Here is a 14,753-nt window from a genome sequence, read left to right as displayed (position 1 = left end):
GCCTAGAGCCTAGAGACTGGCTATTCAGCTGGGAGGCTGGTCACTCACCACTTGGTCTGCTCTGTGCAGCTGCAGTCTGTGTCTTAAGAATGTTTTTGTATATCATCCACACAGATGTATATATTAGAGGTGCAATTTTTTGATTCTAATTGCACCACACTAATGCCACTAGAATCAAATAATTAGTCTCTAGGAACCCAAACTAGGTTTCATAGGACTGAAGATTCTTCTGCCTCAACCTCCCTAGTTTTGGTATAGTAAGAGTGAGCCACTATGCCTGATTGTCCTGGATTAAAAAGTATTCCATATTCCTGTATTTAATTTAACAACATATTCAACCATCTCTTTGTCTTGGTAGATGAACAACATATTCAACCATCTCCTTGTCTTGGTAGATGTTAGTCTCCTCACTTCACTTGAATGGATCCCTAATATTAAATACAATAATAATGCACCATTCATTCAACATATCTCTCACTAATGTATACTTATGTAACTTTCAGCTTTTGTCACTGCCATTAAAACTGTCAATATGTGTTAATTTCTTATGTATCTAGATTAAAACCATATGGAATTGCCAGGTCAAAGAGCATGATACTTAAATTTTTTAATAGTTTTTCAATTTTTTGAGATTATAATGTAATTACATCATTTTTTCACTATCCTTTCCTCCCATGTATTATTTGCCCATACTCTCTCTCAGTTCATGACTTTGTTTCCTTTAACGGTTGATACATATTCTTAAGTAAGTAGATACAGCTTGCTCAGTCTGTATAATGTTACTTGTGTATATATGTCCTTGGGCTAATGTTGATTTCATTTTATTTGAATTTGCTTTTCAGAGCTTGAAATGCTACTTTGAAAAAGAAAGAAGTCAATATGCCCATGTGTTCACTGCCTTACAGACACCAAGTTTCCTGTGCATGCTATTAATAATCTTAGAAGTAGTGTGTCTCCTAACTGTATTCCTGAATTTATTCCATAGAGAGAGAGGGATTTATACAAATATGCATGGGGTACTTTTAATGATATTTTTCCTGCCAGATGAGAAACTGATTTGAAGCAATGTTTCTTCCCCAACATTCAGTTCAGGAAATAGAATCTGTTCAGCCAATGGCAATAGAGCTCTCCTCGAACTGTGAGTGCCCAAACTGTTTGGGATGTAGTCAGAGTGAATCTGACTGGAATTCCCTTCTCGGAAAGAGGGAAGATGTTGTGTCTCTCTCCAGACCAAGTAAGAAATCCTCACTCTCTCCCATCATGAAACGCTTTCTTTCCCAGTCTTGTTCCAACGGCCTGAAGAATGATAACAAGGAAGACCCTGTGTTTCTCCCTTCAGAGGAGGAAAGTTCTATGGGCTTCTCTCAAAGGCAAAATCTCAGCGAGACCCCAAAGAACACCAAACGGAAAATCAAACCATCGAGAGAGCTGACTATCCAAGAAGTACTGAAGAAGTTGGGAGACCGTGGGAAGTTTCAATCGTACTCCAGGTCCTTGGGACACTCTAAAGACCACGCGATTGTGATGTTCAGACGAGCTCTGTACTATTCTGGAATCTGGGTAAAACATGTCCAAGGCTCTAAATTGGAAAATCACTTTTCAGCGAATTATTTCAAAAGAAATCCCAGTAGCCTCCACCGGTTGATCCCTTGGCTGAAACGAGAACTCACTGCTGTTTATGGAGACTACGGCTACACAGTGAAGAATATTCTAGCTGCCATTCTCCATCACATGACCAAATTCGACCTGGAGAGTGAATCTTTCGCTCACCTACTGGAGCCTTATCTCCTACAGCATACCTGCCACTTTCTGCATGAGTTCGTCAGTTTTGTTCATTCGTCTTACGACGTGGAGACCTATGACCGGAGTGCCGTCTACCAGTGTCCTCTTTCAACGTGGGTGAAAAGCAAGAGCTTTATTTCCGCTCCAGTCTTGTCTTTGCCTGATGATCTCTCCCTCGTGATATCTCAGCAAGGAGCAAAGCAGTCAAAGAACACCCAGGTTCAGTGGGACAAGACTGGAAAGAGGCCTCTCTCTGACTTGAAGCATTTCCCTAACGGCAGTTTTTCCGTACAAAGTCCTACAGCCTCAACGACCCATCAGAAAACAGCAAGCAAAGTCAATACTTGGACCAAAGACGAAGGGGAATTAGATGATTTCAAGGATGTGGTTTGTACAACCAATTTGTTACTGGACTGGGATAATCTCAGCAAAAGCGTCCCAGGCACAGATGTTCAAGAGAAAAAGACAGAAAGCCCGAAGCTGCTCGCCGACCATGTTGAGGACCTGCAGAATAATGGAACCACTTCCCACGCCTGGAGAGCAGCAATGGATTCTAATCGAGTTCCACCAAGAAAGTACAATTTAAAGGAAACAGATGTTTTGAGTCCTGACCAACAGGTACATTATCAGAAAAAAGAAATAGAAAAAAAGAAAAAGAAGCTTGAAGGACCTTCATCAAAGGCTTTTCACAGATTGTCTAGAGAAAGAACCCAGATAAACAGCAAATCCAAAGAAAGTGATCTTTCTATGAATTGTGTCTCTGGAAATGTCCCCTTTCCTACTAGAAATGGTAAAATGCCGGTTACTTTTACAAAAAAGAAGAGAAAGTGCAGCCGGTCTTCTCAATCGATAGAAGTTGGTTCACACCACAGTACAAGAACCCAGATATTATCCAGTTCCAGGACACCCATATCCAAATCCCTGTGTGCCAGGCCCAGAAAGCAATCCATAAGCAGAGATCAGAGTAATCTCTTTTTGAGGGGAAGTTACAAAAGCAAATGCTTCACCCAAAATACACATGGTGAATCATCAAAAGGAAATTTGCACGGCTGTGAATCAGCCTGCGGAATTGCATCTTTGACCCCAGTCCACCAGGGCAAGATTTGTTTACCTGCTGGGAGGAGACAAAGCTTCACCTCTCTAGGTAACTGTGATTCTCAAACTAGAAGAGAATGTGGCAGTCTCACAGGCCTACAGTCTGAGACATATGTGTCCCCAAGTCATCAGCAGAAGAAGGGAAAGAACCTACTCAGTAGAACTAGGAAAGTTGGGACACTTGAGCCCCTCAAATCCAAATGCCAGTATGAGGGTTCTCAGACTGCAGCAGAGTTCTGTGTTAAATTGGGGGATCTCAATGATCAAAGACCAATGAATTGTCATTTTGTTCCAGCAGAAAGTAAATTTTAAAAAGACAGACATTGAAGACTTCAGAAGCATTCAGACAAGAATGGATCTAAAATAGATAGCAACAGAAGCATAGAGATATTAATTGTTTTGAAAGGCAAATTAGTCTAATTAGACAGGCACCAGGGCTCTTTGAAAGTATGGATATAATCTGAGATATATAAAAACATTAATTTTAGCACTTTGTAACTAGAACAAAATATCTGATAGTTAAATTCAAAGTCTGATTGAAGACATATATTAAATTATTCATGTATATAAATAATATTTCTGTCTCCTTTTTTATAAATGAGTAGAATTCCTTGATATATTTCACTTGGACCCTGCATAATGGCTCAGTGAGTAGAAGCTCTTGATGCCTGGTATCAGTCTCCTAGACACAAATGGTAGAAGGAAAAAAACTCCTACAGATCCCCTCTGACCTTCACAATTACATCATGGCTCAAACATGCCCTCTTCCCAACATACCTTCATACACACACAGAGAAAAAAAGAGTTGTAATTTAAATTTTAAACAAATATTTTCCTTCTATTTTAGTTTTGGGTTTAACAATGAAGATTGGCTGCCCAGATTTCCCAACACAGCAAAGCTTATATTAATAGTTGGAATCTAAGTTTCTTTTTTTTTTAATTTATTTATTTATTAAGGATTTCTGCCTCCTCCCCGCAACCGCCTCCCATTTCCCTCCCCCTCCCCCGATCAAGTCACCCTCCCTCATTTGCTAGAAGAGCAATCAGGGTTCCCTGACCTGTGGGAAGCCCAAGGACCGCCCACCTCTATCCAGGTCTCCTAAGGTGAGCATCCAAACTGCCTAGGCTCCCCCGCAACTGGATCTTCAGACAGCTGTGAGCTGCCATGTGGGTGCTGGGAATTGAACCCGGGTCCTCTGGAAGAGCAGTCAGTGCTCTTAACCACTGAGCCATCTCTCCAGCCCTTAAATATTTATTTATTATGTATACAATATTGTGTTTGTGTGTCTGCCTGCCTGCCAGAAGGGAACACCAGACCCCATTACAGATGGTTGTGAGCCACCATGTGGTTACTGGGAATTGAACTCAGGACCTTTGGAAGAGCAAGCAATGCTCAAAGCAAAGGAATCTAAGTTTCTTAAGAAAGTTATGCATATTATGTATACTGCTAAGCATGTGATGTGGGATTCCCCTCTATGCTGTGAATACCACTGGTTAATAAAGAAATTGTCTTAGGCTTGCACAGGGCAGAACAGAGGTAGGTGGGGAAAACTAAACTGAATGCTGGGGGAAAGGAGGCAGAGTTGGGAGAAGCCATATAGCCACCAGGAACAGACATGCCAGAACCTTGCCGGTAAGCCACAGCCACGTGGCAATACACAGATTAATAGAAATGGGTTAAATTAAGATGTAAGAGTTAGCCAATTAGAAGCTAGAGCTAATGGTCCAAGCAGTGATTTAATGAATACAGTTTCTGTGTGCTTCTTTTGGGGTTGAGCAGCAGGAACAAACACGGAGCATGTGTGAGTGTTTGTGTACCTGTGTGTCTCTCTGTGTTGTATTTCAGAACTAGTAGAATTTCATGTGCCTAGAAAATATGACAAGACCACTCTCTAAAGATATATACTTGTCTATATATCTAGGGTCACCCTGTAGTCACCAGCCTTTCAAATCCATTTTAAAAAGTAGTTAAAATAAACATCTCTAAGATTTTTTTTTACAGCCTTCCCCACAAATCCTGAAATGTAGCTATTTTAAGTCATGTGTTTAAGTAATTCTGATTTCTCACTCACAGACACCTGGTCCAGTGACAGTGAGGACACTTCAGACAAAGTATTTTGCCCTTAGCCATGGGATTTATGAGACCAGTGGTGACTGGGAGCCTGTATGTCTCAAGAGTATTCAAACTATTTTGAAAAAGGAGTGTTTCTTCCTCCCTGGTGGCAGTAAAGATTGGACACTGCCTGGAGCCAAGTTCATGAGTTTGTGAAGAATGCAGGTTTAAAGTGAAGGGGAAGAAAGTGAGCAGAGAGAAAAGCTGGGTAAGTCAGAGAAGAGGGCATTGGAAGCAGGACCTGGGTCTTTTGAACTGGCTTTCAACTGCTTTTCAATTTGAAGTTTTCACTGAGTTTTGTTTAGTCAGTGTGCCGCATCTCTGAATCCTTTATAAAATCAGGACTTGGATTGAGTTATGCACAGGTACATGGCATGAGCAAACACACAGTGAATAGGAGCCTCAAAAGGAAGGTTTTGAAGGTCTCCTGTGCAGTCCTGGAAAACGTTTAGGAATTTGCTAGAGGAATTTATTGGAAATAGCTACCAAGTTTTCCTTTAGAAGCGACTTTAAGTAAAGGACCCAAACGAAAATGTCTAGAACTTTCCATGTAGTGTCTTTGGAGCTCCTGAGAGACACACTGAGAATGAAAGCTGCTGTCAAACTAAAAGGAATGAAATCAGATTTCTGACTCATGGTTGCTGGTTTCTCAGTAGTCACGAGGCTCCTAGCGACAGCACAGGACTCCAGATGCAAATTTATAGGCTTTGAGATTTTTTTACAGAAATTTTAGAAAACGTACATTAGCATTAATATTAATTATATTAAAATTAACCATGAGCTGACCATCCATTGCTGAAGATCCAGTAGCATACACAAGGCCCTAAAATTGGGAACAGGAAATCAATTACAGTGAATCAAAACATCTTTGTTTAACCTGAGCTCATTGAAGTGTCTGTATGGTTAGAAGTATGCACATGACCCAACAGTGTCTTTTTCTGGCTTGAACAAACCAATATCTAATGGTCTTCAGGTAAATGAGTGAATGTTCTGATTTAGAGAGATTGTAGTTATGAGCATGTGTAGGTATACAATACACACACACACATGCACACACACACACACACAGACACACACACATGCACATGCACACCAAAAGGGATGTAGAGATGCAATGCATTCACTCAACAAATCTCAGAAAGTTAAAAAACAATCCTGAAAGACAGGAAGATGGACCAAGTAAAAAAAATAGATCATGACTTGCCTTACTTTTCTCTGTTAGCTTTCCTCTCTTTTACCTTAAACTCAAATTCTCCACAAACTCAAGTGTCTACAACGCTTGTTTTAATTCATATCTTACTGGTAATGAAAGTGATCAGGTGTTGCCCTTGCAGTGTACCCAACTCCAGGGTCAATGAACTTTTTTTTTCCCCAAAGTTGTCGAAAGTTTTCATTTTTATTTGCTCATTGGTACAGTTGATGTGTGTCACATGAGAAATAGTATCATTGGTTTCTTTCAATTAATGGTTTGTCTTTGAAATAAAACTCACCATTTACTTTATTTGCATACAATTCGCACTTTATCTAGCTCCAAATGTGTACCACTGACAATGAGGACTACTGAGAACTCAAGAACAATGGCAATGGGTTTTTGATCCTACTGCACGTACTGGCTTTCTGGAAGCCTAGGCAGTTTGGATGCTCACCTTACTAGACCTGTATGGAGGTGGGTGGTCCTTGGACTTTCCACAGGTCAGGGAACCCTATTTGTTCTTCCAGCTGATGAGGGAGGGGGACTTAATCGGGGGAGGGAAATGGGAGGCGGTGGCAGGGAGGAGACAGAAATCTTTAATAAATAAATAAATTAAAAAAAATAAATAAAAAGGAGGTACAAAGGTGTGAAAAATTGTCTCATGCAGAAATTAGAAGTATCCCAGAGTTATAAATTTTATATCATTTTAAATATGATAAGAGCTGTTTTTAAACAGGGTCAATGATCTTAAGTTACAGTTGACACAGCTTCCTTTTTGTGGTAGCATTGTCCACTTAACTAATTCTGTCACCTTTGGGCAACTACACTCGCAAACACTGTCATTTTGCTTGAGCACACATGCTGAGGTTACTTTAATTATGCTTATGTTTCCAATGAGGGGAAAGGTTTCAGAGAAATCACATCATGAAAAAACAGCAGAGCTGAGACCTCATTGTAGGTCTAACCGCACACGCTTTGTATTTTTATAGCTTGTTATGGTTGGCTGAGTTTTTCAAATCTAACCCAGACATAGTATCTTTAGCATCTGGTCTTCTTCACTCCCGAGAACACATTTTCATTCATAATCCAAAATGCTAAGATAGCTATGGATGTGAAGGTTTTAAGGGGTCACTTCTGTTTATTTGTTAGAAGAAAAGCCAATTCCTCACTCCCAGATTCACTCTCCCTTGTCCTTTGATGCCAATGGGTTCAGCTGGGAGGAGGGAGGTGACTGATCCTCAGTACATATGCTTCAGTTCACACAGCATCTCTACGGGATGTGGGTCAGCTGAGACCTCTCGGGTTCAAAGTGAGATTTTTTTCTCTGCCCTTGACTCTCTGGTGCTCTTAGTGCAGTTGCTTCGTGAGGCATAGCTCACCTTTCTAATGAAAAGCAGGTAAGGAGAAATGAGGTCTTGAAGGTATTGAAGTAATGGCAGGTGTTAATAGAGAAAATAAAAGTCGTTAAATACTTTGGTATTTCAGTGCATATATTCTGGCTGAGGTGCATAGGAAAGTCTACCATTTACTCCCCTGTCAGAACAAGTAGAGTGTACTTTCCTCTGGTTTCACTGACCCCAGGATCCCTTTCTCCAGATAAGCCACATTGCTACTGACATTCTGATGTATAATTTTATTCATGCAAGTTATCTGCCTAAAGTTTTCCACCAGTACCATATACATGTATATACATATACTGTATCTGTATATTTTGCAATTCAGAAGAATACCTACAGACACAAGTAACATCTGCATGTTCTTACCAACAGGACACACCATAACTGTTCTGTGTTAGGCAAACACCTCTCTCTCACGACACTTAATTCAGGGTCCTCCTTGCTGGAATTGTTTGGTAAACACGTTGATCGAGTTACGGTGGTATTATTGAACTGTATTCAGTTCAGTACTGTGGGATTATTGACCATTGATAAGTAAGTGGTCTACGATCTAGCTTTCACCTCAGTTAAATGAAACTGATTCAACCACAGTTTGTAGAGAATCTAAGTTTTCAGCTTTTCATTCTTTAAATTTTAACTTTACATTATAGTAACACACAAAACTAAATACTGTGTGTTTAAGATCTGAGCATAAGCTTTGTGACTACAGGGTGAAGTTAGAGGTCAACGTTTTGAAAGTGTCACATGCGATTTTGTCTCATTCATATACACATTTTAAAATGTGAGTTATAAAGTACTGGAATTACAGGTAGTTTCAATAATTTTAGTAATATTAGAGTTACTTAGTGCGCTAAAAAGCTTTTTTCCATTAAAATTCATAACAAGATGCATATTTATACATTAAATATTATATAAGCCATTCTTGGAACTGTGCAAGTTTTATGCATATATATTCTATTATTGAGGCCCCCATCACATGGAACGCCCAAATAAGGCCAACAAAGAGCTGGTATCTGATGCAAACACACTGGAGTTTATTGAATTTAAGCCAGCTTAGACAGTAATTCAGCACACTGATGCAGCAGATGGAGGAAAATGGCCCAGAGCCAGCAGGGTTTCTAAAGGGAAAATGGAGTTTCTAAAGGGAAAACCATAATCAGAGTGGCTCAAACCTTGGCATTTCAGGATTGGGTATGGGCATACAAACTTCAAATTCATCGTTTGGGGTATAGGGGAATTTTAAAACAGCTACTGTCAGCAGACAAGAATTTCAAACCAGTGGGTAATCAGATACAAGGACATTCGAAGCAAGCGTATGTAAACAGATGCTGTTTGGACACCTTAGTGGGGTCAATTTGACCAGGTTCTTGGAAGTGTTTATGACTTTGCTGGTCTGTATTCACCCCTTTCAAAGACAAATATCACATGTACTCACTCATGATTGGCTTTTAGATATGAAGCAAAGAAAAACCAGCCTACAATTCACAATTCCAAAGAACCTAGATGACAAAGAGAACCCTAAGAGAGAGATACATGGATCTAATCTACATGGGAAATAGAAAAAGGCAAAATCTCCTGAGTAAGTTGGGAGCATGGGGATCATGAGATAGGGTAGAAGGGGTGGGGGAAGAAAGGGGAGCAGAGAAAATATATATAGCTCAATAAAAACAAAAAAAACCCTGTCTGAAATGAAGTTCTTTCTCAAAATGGAGTTTGTTCTGCTCCTTCACTATTTTTCAGAAACTCAGAAGAATAAGGTACTTAAATACAGAGTCTGCATGTTAGAACAATCAAGAAACAGATGTGGCCTGACTAGATGCAGATGCAACACAATTATCAGTTGCCCTTTGGCTGAGTTTTTTTAATGCTTTCCCAGCCTCTACTGTGGCAGGCTCTTTTCAACCATGCCAGGACATGTTGCTAAAACTCCTTCCCAGAAGAATATGGAAACAGCTTCTGTCCCTTGTCCTATGGTGCCAACAACAAATCAGTGTCCAAGTTTGTATTTTACTCAAGTTCACTCTGGGAAACCAATAATTTAATTAGGCCCACTTAAAAAGCATAAGTGAGGGATTACTTACAAGAGTATAGGTGTTCTCCATTTCACGAAAGGACACAGTGGAAAAGTCTTTACATAACCAGCATTTCTTTAACCACAAATATAGAGTCTCTCTCCCATGGTCTTCCTCAGATTATAAAGCTTATAGCTTCTCACTGAGGCAACGAGCAATTAGGGCAGAATATTGTATATGCAAGTGGCATGCAGTGTCCGGATACTCCAGTGAGTGTCCTATGACCCTGTCAACCCATCTTGTTATAAATTGGTGTTGGAGGTCAACAAGGCCAGCTGGGATGGTCTTTTGCAAGTGTGCACAGTTGAACTTCCAAAGATGCAGGTGTTCTACTGGATGACAGTCATGTACAACATCCCATTATGGAAAGTCGTTGCTATTTTTTTTATGCTGAATTTGTATCTTCAGAAGTTCCTTGCTCCGATCTTATTTAGAAAGTATACACTTTCTAGAATATGTCTTTTCCTTGAATGATTATATGATGTTTTCCTAATTGTCAAGCTATGAGAAGTGAAAAACTACTCCTCCGTAGACAAACTTCTACTGTAATACCAAAATATCTATGTGACTATTTTTGTCTGTAACATATCTAAGCTTGGTTTCTCTTTTCTTTACCTCAAGCATGAACATCTTTAAGACAAGAACAAGATAGATAACGTAATTCTTAGGGAATGCTCAGTGGGTGAATGAGACAAAAATCTCAGATGTGTACTGAGTAGGATCAGATAACTCAAAGAACCACCATGAAGAAATTGTGATTTCAATTGGTCCCTTGTTATGAAAGTCAATGTCATTCATTACATCCATGCCTCTGTATTAGAGCCTAAAGCCCAGTCACCTATGCCCAGGTATGTGGAACCCCGTGGGAAGTCTAAAGGAAACCTATAAGCAATCAATCCTTATGCAGCACCCTAAAAGTCACCTATGCCCAGGTATGTGGAACCCCGTGGGAAGTCTAAAGGAAACCTATAAGCCATCAATCCTTATGCAGCACCCTAAAAGTCACCTATGCCCAGGTATGTGGAACCCCATGGGAAGTCTAAAGGAAACCTATAAGCCATCAATCCTTATGCAGCACCCTAAAAGTCACCTATGCCCAGGTATGTGGAACCCCGTGGGAAGTCTAAAGGAAACCTATAAGCCATCAATCCTTATGCAGCACCCTAAAAGTCACCTATGCCCAGGTATGTGGAACCCCGTGGGAAGTCTAAAGGAAACCTATAAGCCATCAATCCTTATGCAGCACCCTAAAAGTCACCTATGCCCAGGTATGTGGAACCCCGTGGGAAGTCTAAAGGAAACCTATAAGCCATCAATCCTTATGCAGCACCCTAAAAGTCACCTATGCCCAGGTATGTGGAACCCCGTGGGAAGTCTAAAGGAAACCTATAAGCCATCAATCCTTATGCAGCACCCTAAAAGTCACCTATGCCCAGGTATGTGGAACCCCGTGGGAAGTCTAAAGGAAACCTATAAGCCATCAATCCTTATGCAGCACCCTAAAAGTCACCTATGCCCAGGTATGTGGAACCCCGTGGGAAGTCTAAAGGAAACCTATAAGCCATCAATCCTTATGCAGCACCCTAAAAGTCACCTATGCCCAGGTATGTGGAACCCCGTGGGAAGTCTAAAGGAAACCTATAAGCCATCAATCCTTATGCAGCACCCTAAAAGTCACCTATGCCCAGGTATGTGGAACCCCGTGGGAAGTCTAAAGGAAACCTATAAGCCATCAATCCTTATGCAGCACCCTAAAAGTCACCTATGCCCAGGTATGTGGAACCCCGTGGGAAGTCTAAAGGAAACCTATAAGCCATCAATCCTTATGCAGCACCCTAAAAGTCACCTATGCCCAGGTATGTGGAACCCCGTGGGAAGTCTAAAGGAAACCTATAAGCCATCAATCCTTATGCAGCACCCTAAAAGTCACCTATGCCCAGGTATGTGGAACCCCGTGGGAAGTCTAAAGGAAACCTATAAGCCATCAATCCTTATGCAGCACCCTAAAAGCCTTTGTGCTTTCACATGAGATTGGCTACTTAACAGCATCACAGACCTCACCCAAATCAGAACCTTCATTTTAATATCTTCTAATTTCGTATACACGTTATTTTTAAAGCACTTCTGATGGTGTGTTTGTGTATCCATGTATGTGTGTGAACATGTGTATATGTGTATGTACGTGTATACATGTGCATATGCTGGTGGAAGCCAGATGTTGACATTGGATGTCTTTTTCAGTTACTGCTCACCTGTTTTTGAGACAAGGTGTCCGGTTGAACCTGGAGCTCACCAACTCAGCTGTATGGTTGCCCAGCACACCTTAGATAGCTTCCTGTCTTTACCCTTCCAGTACCATCATGCCCACCTTTCTATGACTCTGGTTCCCATGCTTACATGGTAAGTACTTCACTAACTGAGCTAGCTCCCAAGCACTTGAAAAAATATTGCCCTGAAATATTTATGGGATAAAACACCAGCCCGCCTCCAAAAAGATTTTTTTTTGTGGTACTGGCAATTGAATATAGTGCTTCATGTATTCTTTAGCACTGAACTGCATTCCCAGCCCTAAAAATGTTGAAATTCAAGTCTTTCTTAGCATGACAGTCAACTGGTTAAAATTAACCAATATTATAGATTAAAATTTGTATTTAACAAAAATAATTTGATTCTTTGTTATTTCTTACTATAACGTAAATGAGTTTCTTCTTAGTAAAAATAATTTATAGCTTTCACATTGTCTGTAAGAAAAAAATAAATGAGCTATACTATACATGAAGTATATGTGAATGTCTATATTAACACATATATTGTATGTTTGAGAAATTCATTGGGATTTTAAGAGGCACCTAAATAATTTTGTGGTTTGAGTAAGACTGGCACCTACAGGCTCATATACTTGAATGCTTGGTACAAGGGAGTGGCACTATTTGAGAAGGAATATGAGATGTAGTCTTGTTGGAGTGGGTATAGTCTTGTTGGAGGAAATGTGTTACTAGGGGCAGGCTCTGAGGTCTCAAAAGCCCATGCCAAACCCAGTCTCTCTCTGCTTACAGAGCAGGATGTAGTTCTCAGTTGTTCCAGTGCCATGCTCTCTGCCATGATGGTAATGGACTGACCCTCTGAAACGGAAATCAATCCCCCAATTAAATGCTTTCCTTTCTAAGAGTTGCCACGGTCATGGCATCTCTTCACAGCACTAGAACAGTGAGTAAGACAGGCAATCAGAGAAGCATAAAGGGTAAAAGCGTGATGTCAAGGCCAGGCAGTCAAGATTTAATGGCTAACTAGATGCTTAACAGTGTAACCTTAGTTATTTAAAATGTCCATTTCTTAATTTTAATTATCAGTGGTGTTAACAATACTACTGTAAAGGGTATTTATGAACTATAGAAGGGCCATGGAGAACTGAATGTGCCAATAACCTTTTTGGGGAAGGGCAAGCTATCTAAAGTGATGTAGATTCTCTGTTCTATGTTCCAAAACACAAGTAAGACATGAGTTATCACAGGCAGCCAGAATACACGGGAGGGGAACCTTAAATTCATGAAAATAAGTTAAAGGTTATTTCCTTAAAGATGTCTTCTGAAGTGAGGTGTCAGATCGACATCACAGATTATGTCCTCTGTTGTTCCTTTCACCATGCCTCATCCCATACTAGGGCAACTGAACCGTCTCTGTGATGAAAACTTACGACCATCTCATCTTGAGAGATATATTGCATCCACATGTGAGCCCAGTGATTTAATCTTAGTTAGTGCTGTCTGGAGCCTTGTCAGATGGGTTAGCAATTGGTCATGGATTTCAAAGCACTGCTATTAAATCCCCTGGGAATTAACATGTTAAATCCATAATCATACTTTATTGCCTGTATAATCCTGGGTTAACTGAAAACTAAGCTGATTCATTTTTCACATGGTCACCAAAGTGAAGTCATATTTTTCCCTTAACTAGTAATTAACCTTTATGGCTTTATTAACTGCTTTATTAAATTTAAATGAAATGTTTATTGGGAAGAGTTCATGGTAAGTATAAACTATGGTGACAGTGTGGCCCTGGTAATGTCCCGTTTTCTCGGAACTTCTCTATTAAAACGGTTTGAACCACACAGAGTTCATTTTTTATCTTAAGGTACCAGTGCTTGTAATGACTGTGGGATATAATAATAAAAAGAGGAACAGTTTTGGAGGCAGGAAGACTTGTGTTCAAATTTGTATCTAATTACATACTGATTTATTGGCTATGTGACCTTGGGCAAGCTACCCCATATCTCTGAGCTTCAATTATATATATATAATTATATATATATATATATATATAATTTATGGACAATAATGAGTGTATTCAGTCAGTTGGTGATAAAGGAGGTGAAGGAATTGAATTTGAAGGTATCAGAGGTAGTTGATTCATAAGAGGTAATATTTTGCTTGTCTTTTTCACTTGAAACAGGGAGACTTCCTTCTCCACTCACCTAAAAGAGAAAACTTGAGACCACAAAAACAATGCTTTTTCCAATCCCTCCCCACCATCCTAGCCCAATGGACTGAGAGAATCTGTGACATAGACTGCTAATGGACTTCACTAAAAACTTGGATACTGTCACTAGCCTAAATAGTCACTCTGTCCATATTAAGTAAATGTGAAGACTGGGACAGAGATAATGCTATGGAAACACAGCTTTGAAAGCAGAGGTTTGTGTAAAACATATGAGCTGCAGACAGTGGCTTGTTAAGCAGAGTGTGGGTTGAACACCATTTCTCCTGGGCTCTTGGCAGAGAGCACTTGTTCAAACCATAGTACAAGGCTATGTGTGCTTCCCTGAAGCCGACAGTCTGAAGGAGTATTTGGTAGTCTATCCAGGTATAAAGTTCCAACCTTCTGTTGGCATAGGAGAGGTCATGTGAATTAGTTAATCCCTAATGGAATGCACGCAGGTGTAATGCTTGTAGTGCCTTCCAGAAATCTTCCGAAGCAAGGCTCCATTGTCCTTAATCTTCTCTATCCTTTTGTGTGTCTGGGAAATGGGAACAATGAATGATATTCATGGATAAAGAAATAGAAGCTATGTTTTGAGAATAGCAAATACAGTCCATCAACCCAGG

The 14,753-nt window shown here is 40.1% G+C and overlaps 1 protein-coding gene across 1 annotated transcript; it reads left to right on the top strand.

Moving 5' to 3' along the window:
- Positions 1-1,109: 1,109 nt before the first annotated feature.
- Positions 1,110-3,189, top strand: LOC142846890 (uncharacterized). The gene has a single exon (XM_075967658.1). The coding sequence runs from the start codon at positions 1,114-1,116 to the stop codon at positions 3,187-3,189; it is 2,076 nt and encodes a 691-aa protein (XP_075823773.1). The 5' UTR covers positions 1,110-1,113.
- The last annotated feature ends 11,564 nt before the right edge of the window (positions 3,190-14,753 follow it).

Source organism: Microtus pennsylvanicus, chromosome 3, assembly GCF_037038515.1.
Source record: "Microtus pennsylvanicus isolate mMicPen1 chromosome 3, mMicPen1.hap1, whole genome shotgun sequence".
In the NCBI taxonomy this organism is placed as follows: Eukaryota; Metazoa; Chordata; class Mammalia; order Rodentia; family Cricetidae; genus Microtus; species Microtus pennsylvanicus.
This window is presented reverse-complemented; position numbering and strand designations above follow the sequence as displayed.

Excerpts from the sequence above, each read along its gene's own strand:
- LOC142846890 (XM_075967658.1), top strand. The coding sequence starts at position 1,114 with ATGGCAATAGAGCTCTCCTCGAACTGTGAGTGCCCAAACTGTTTGGGA.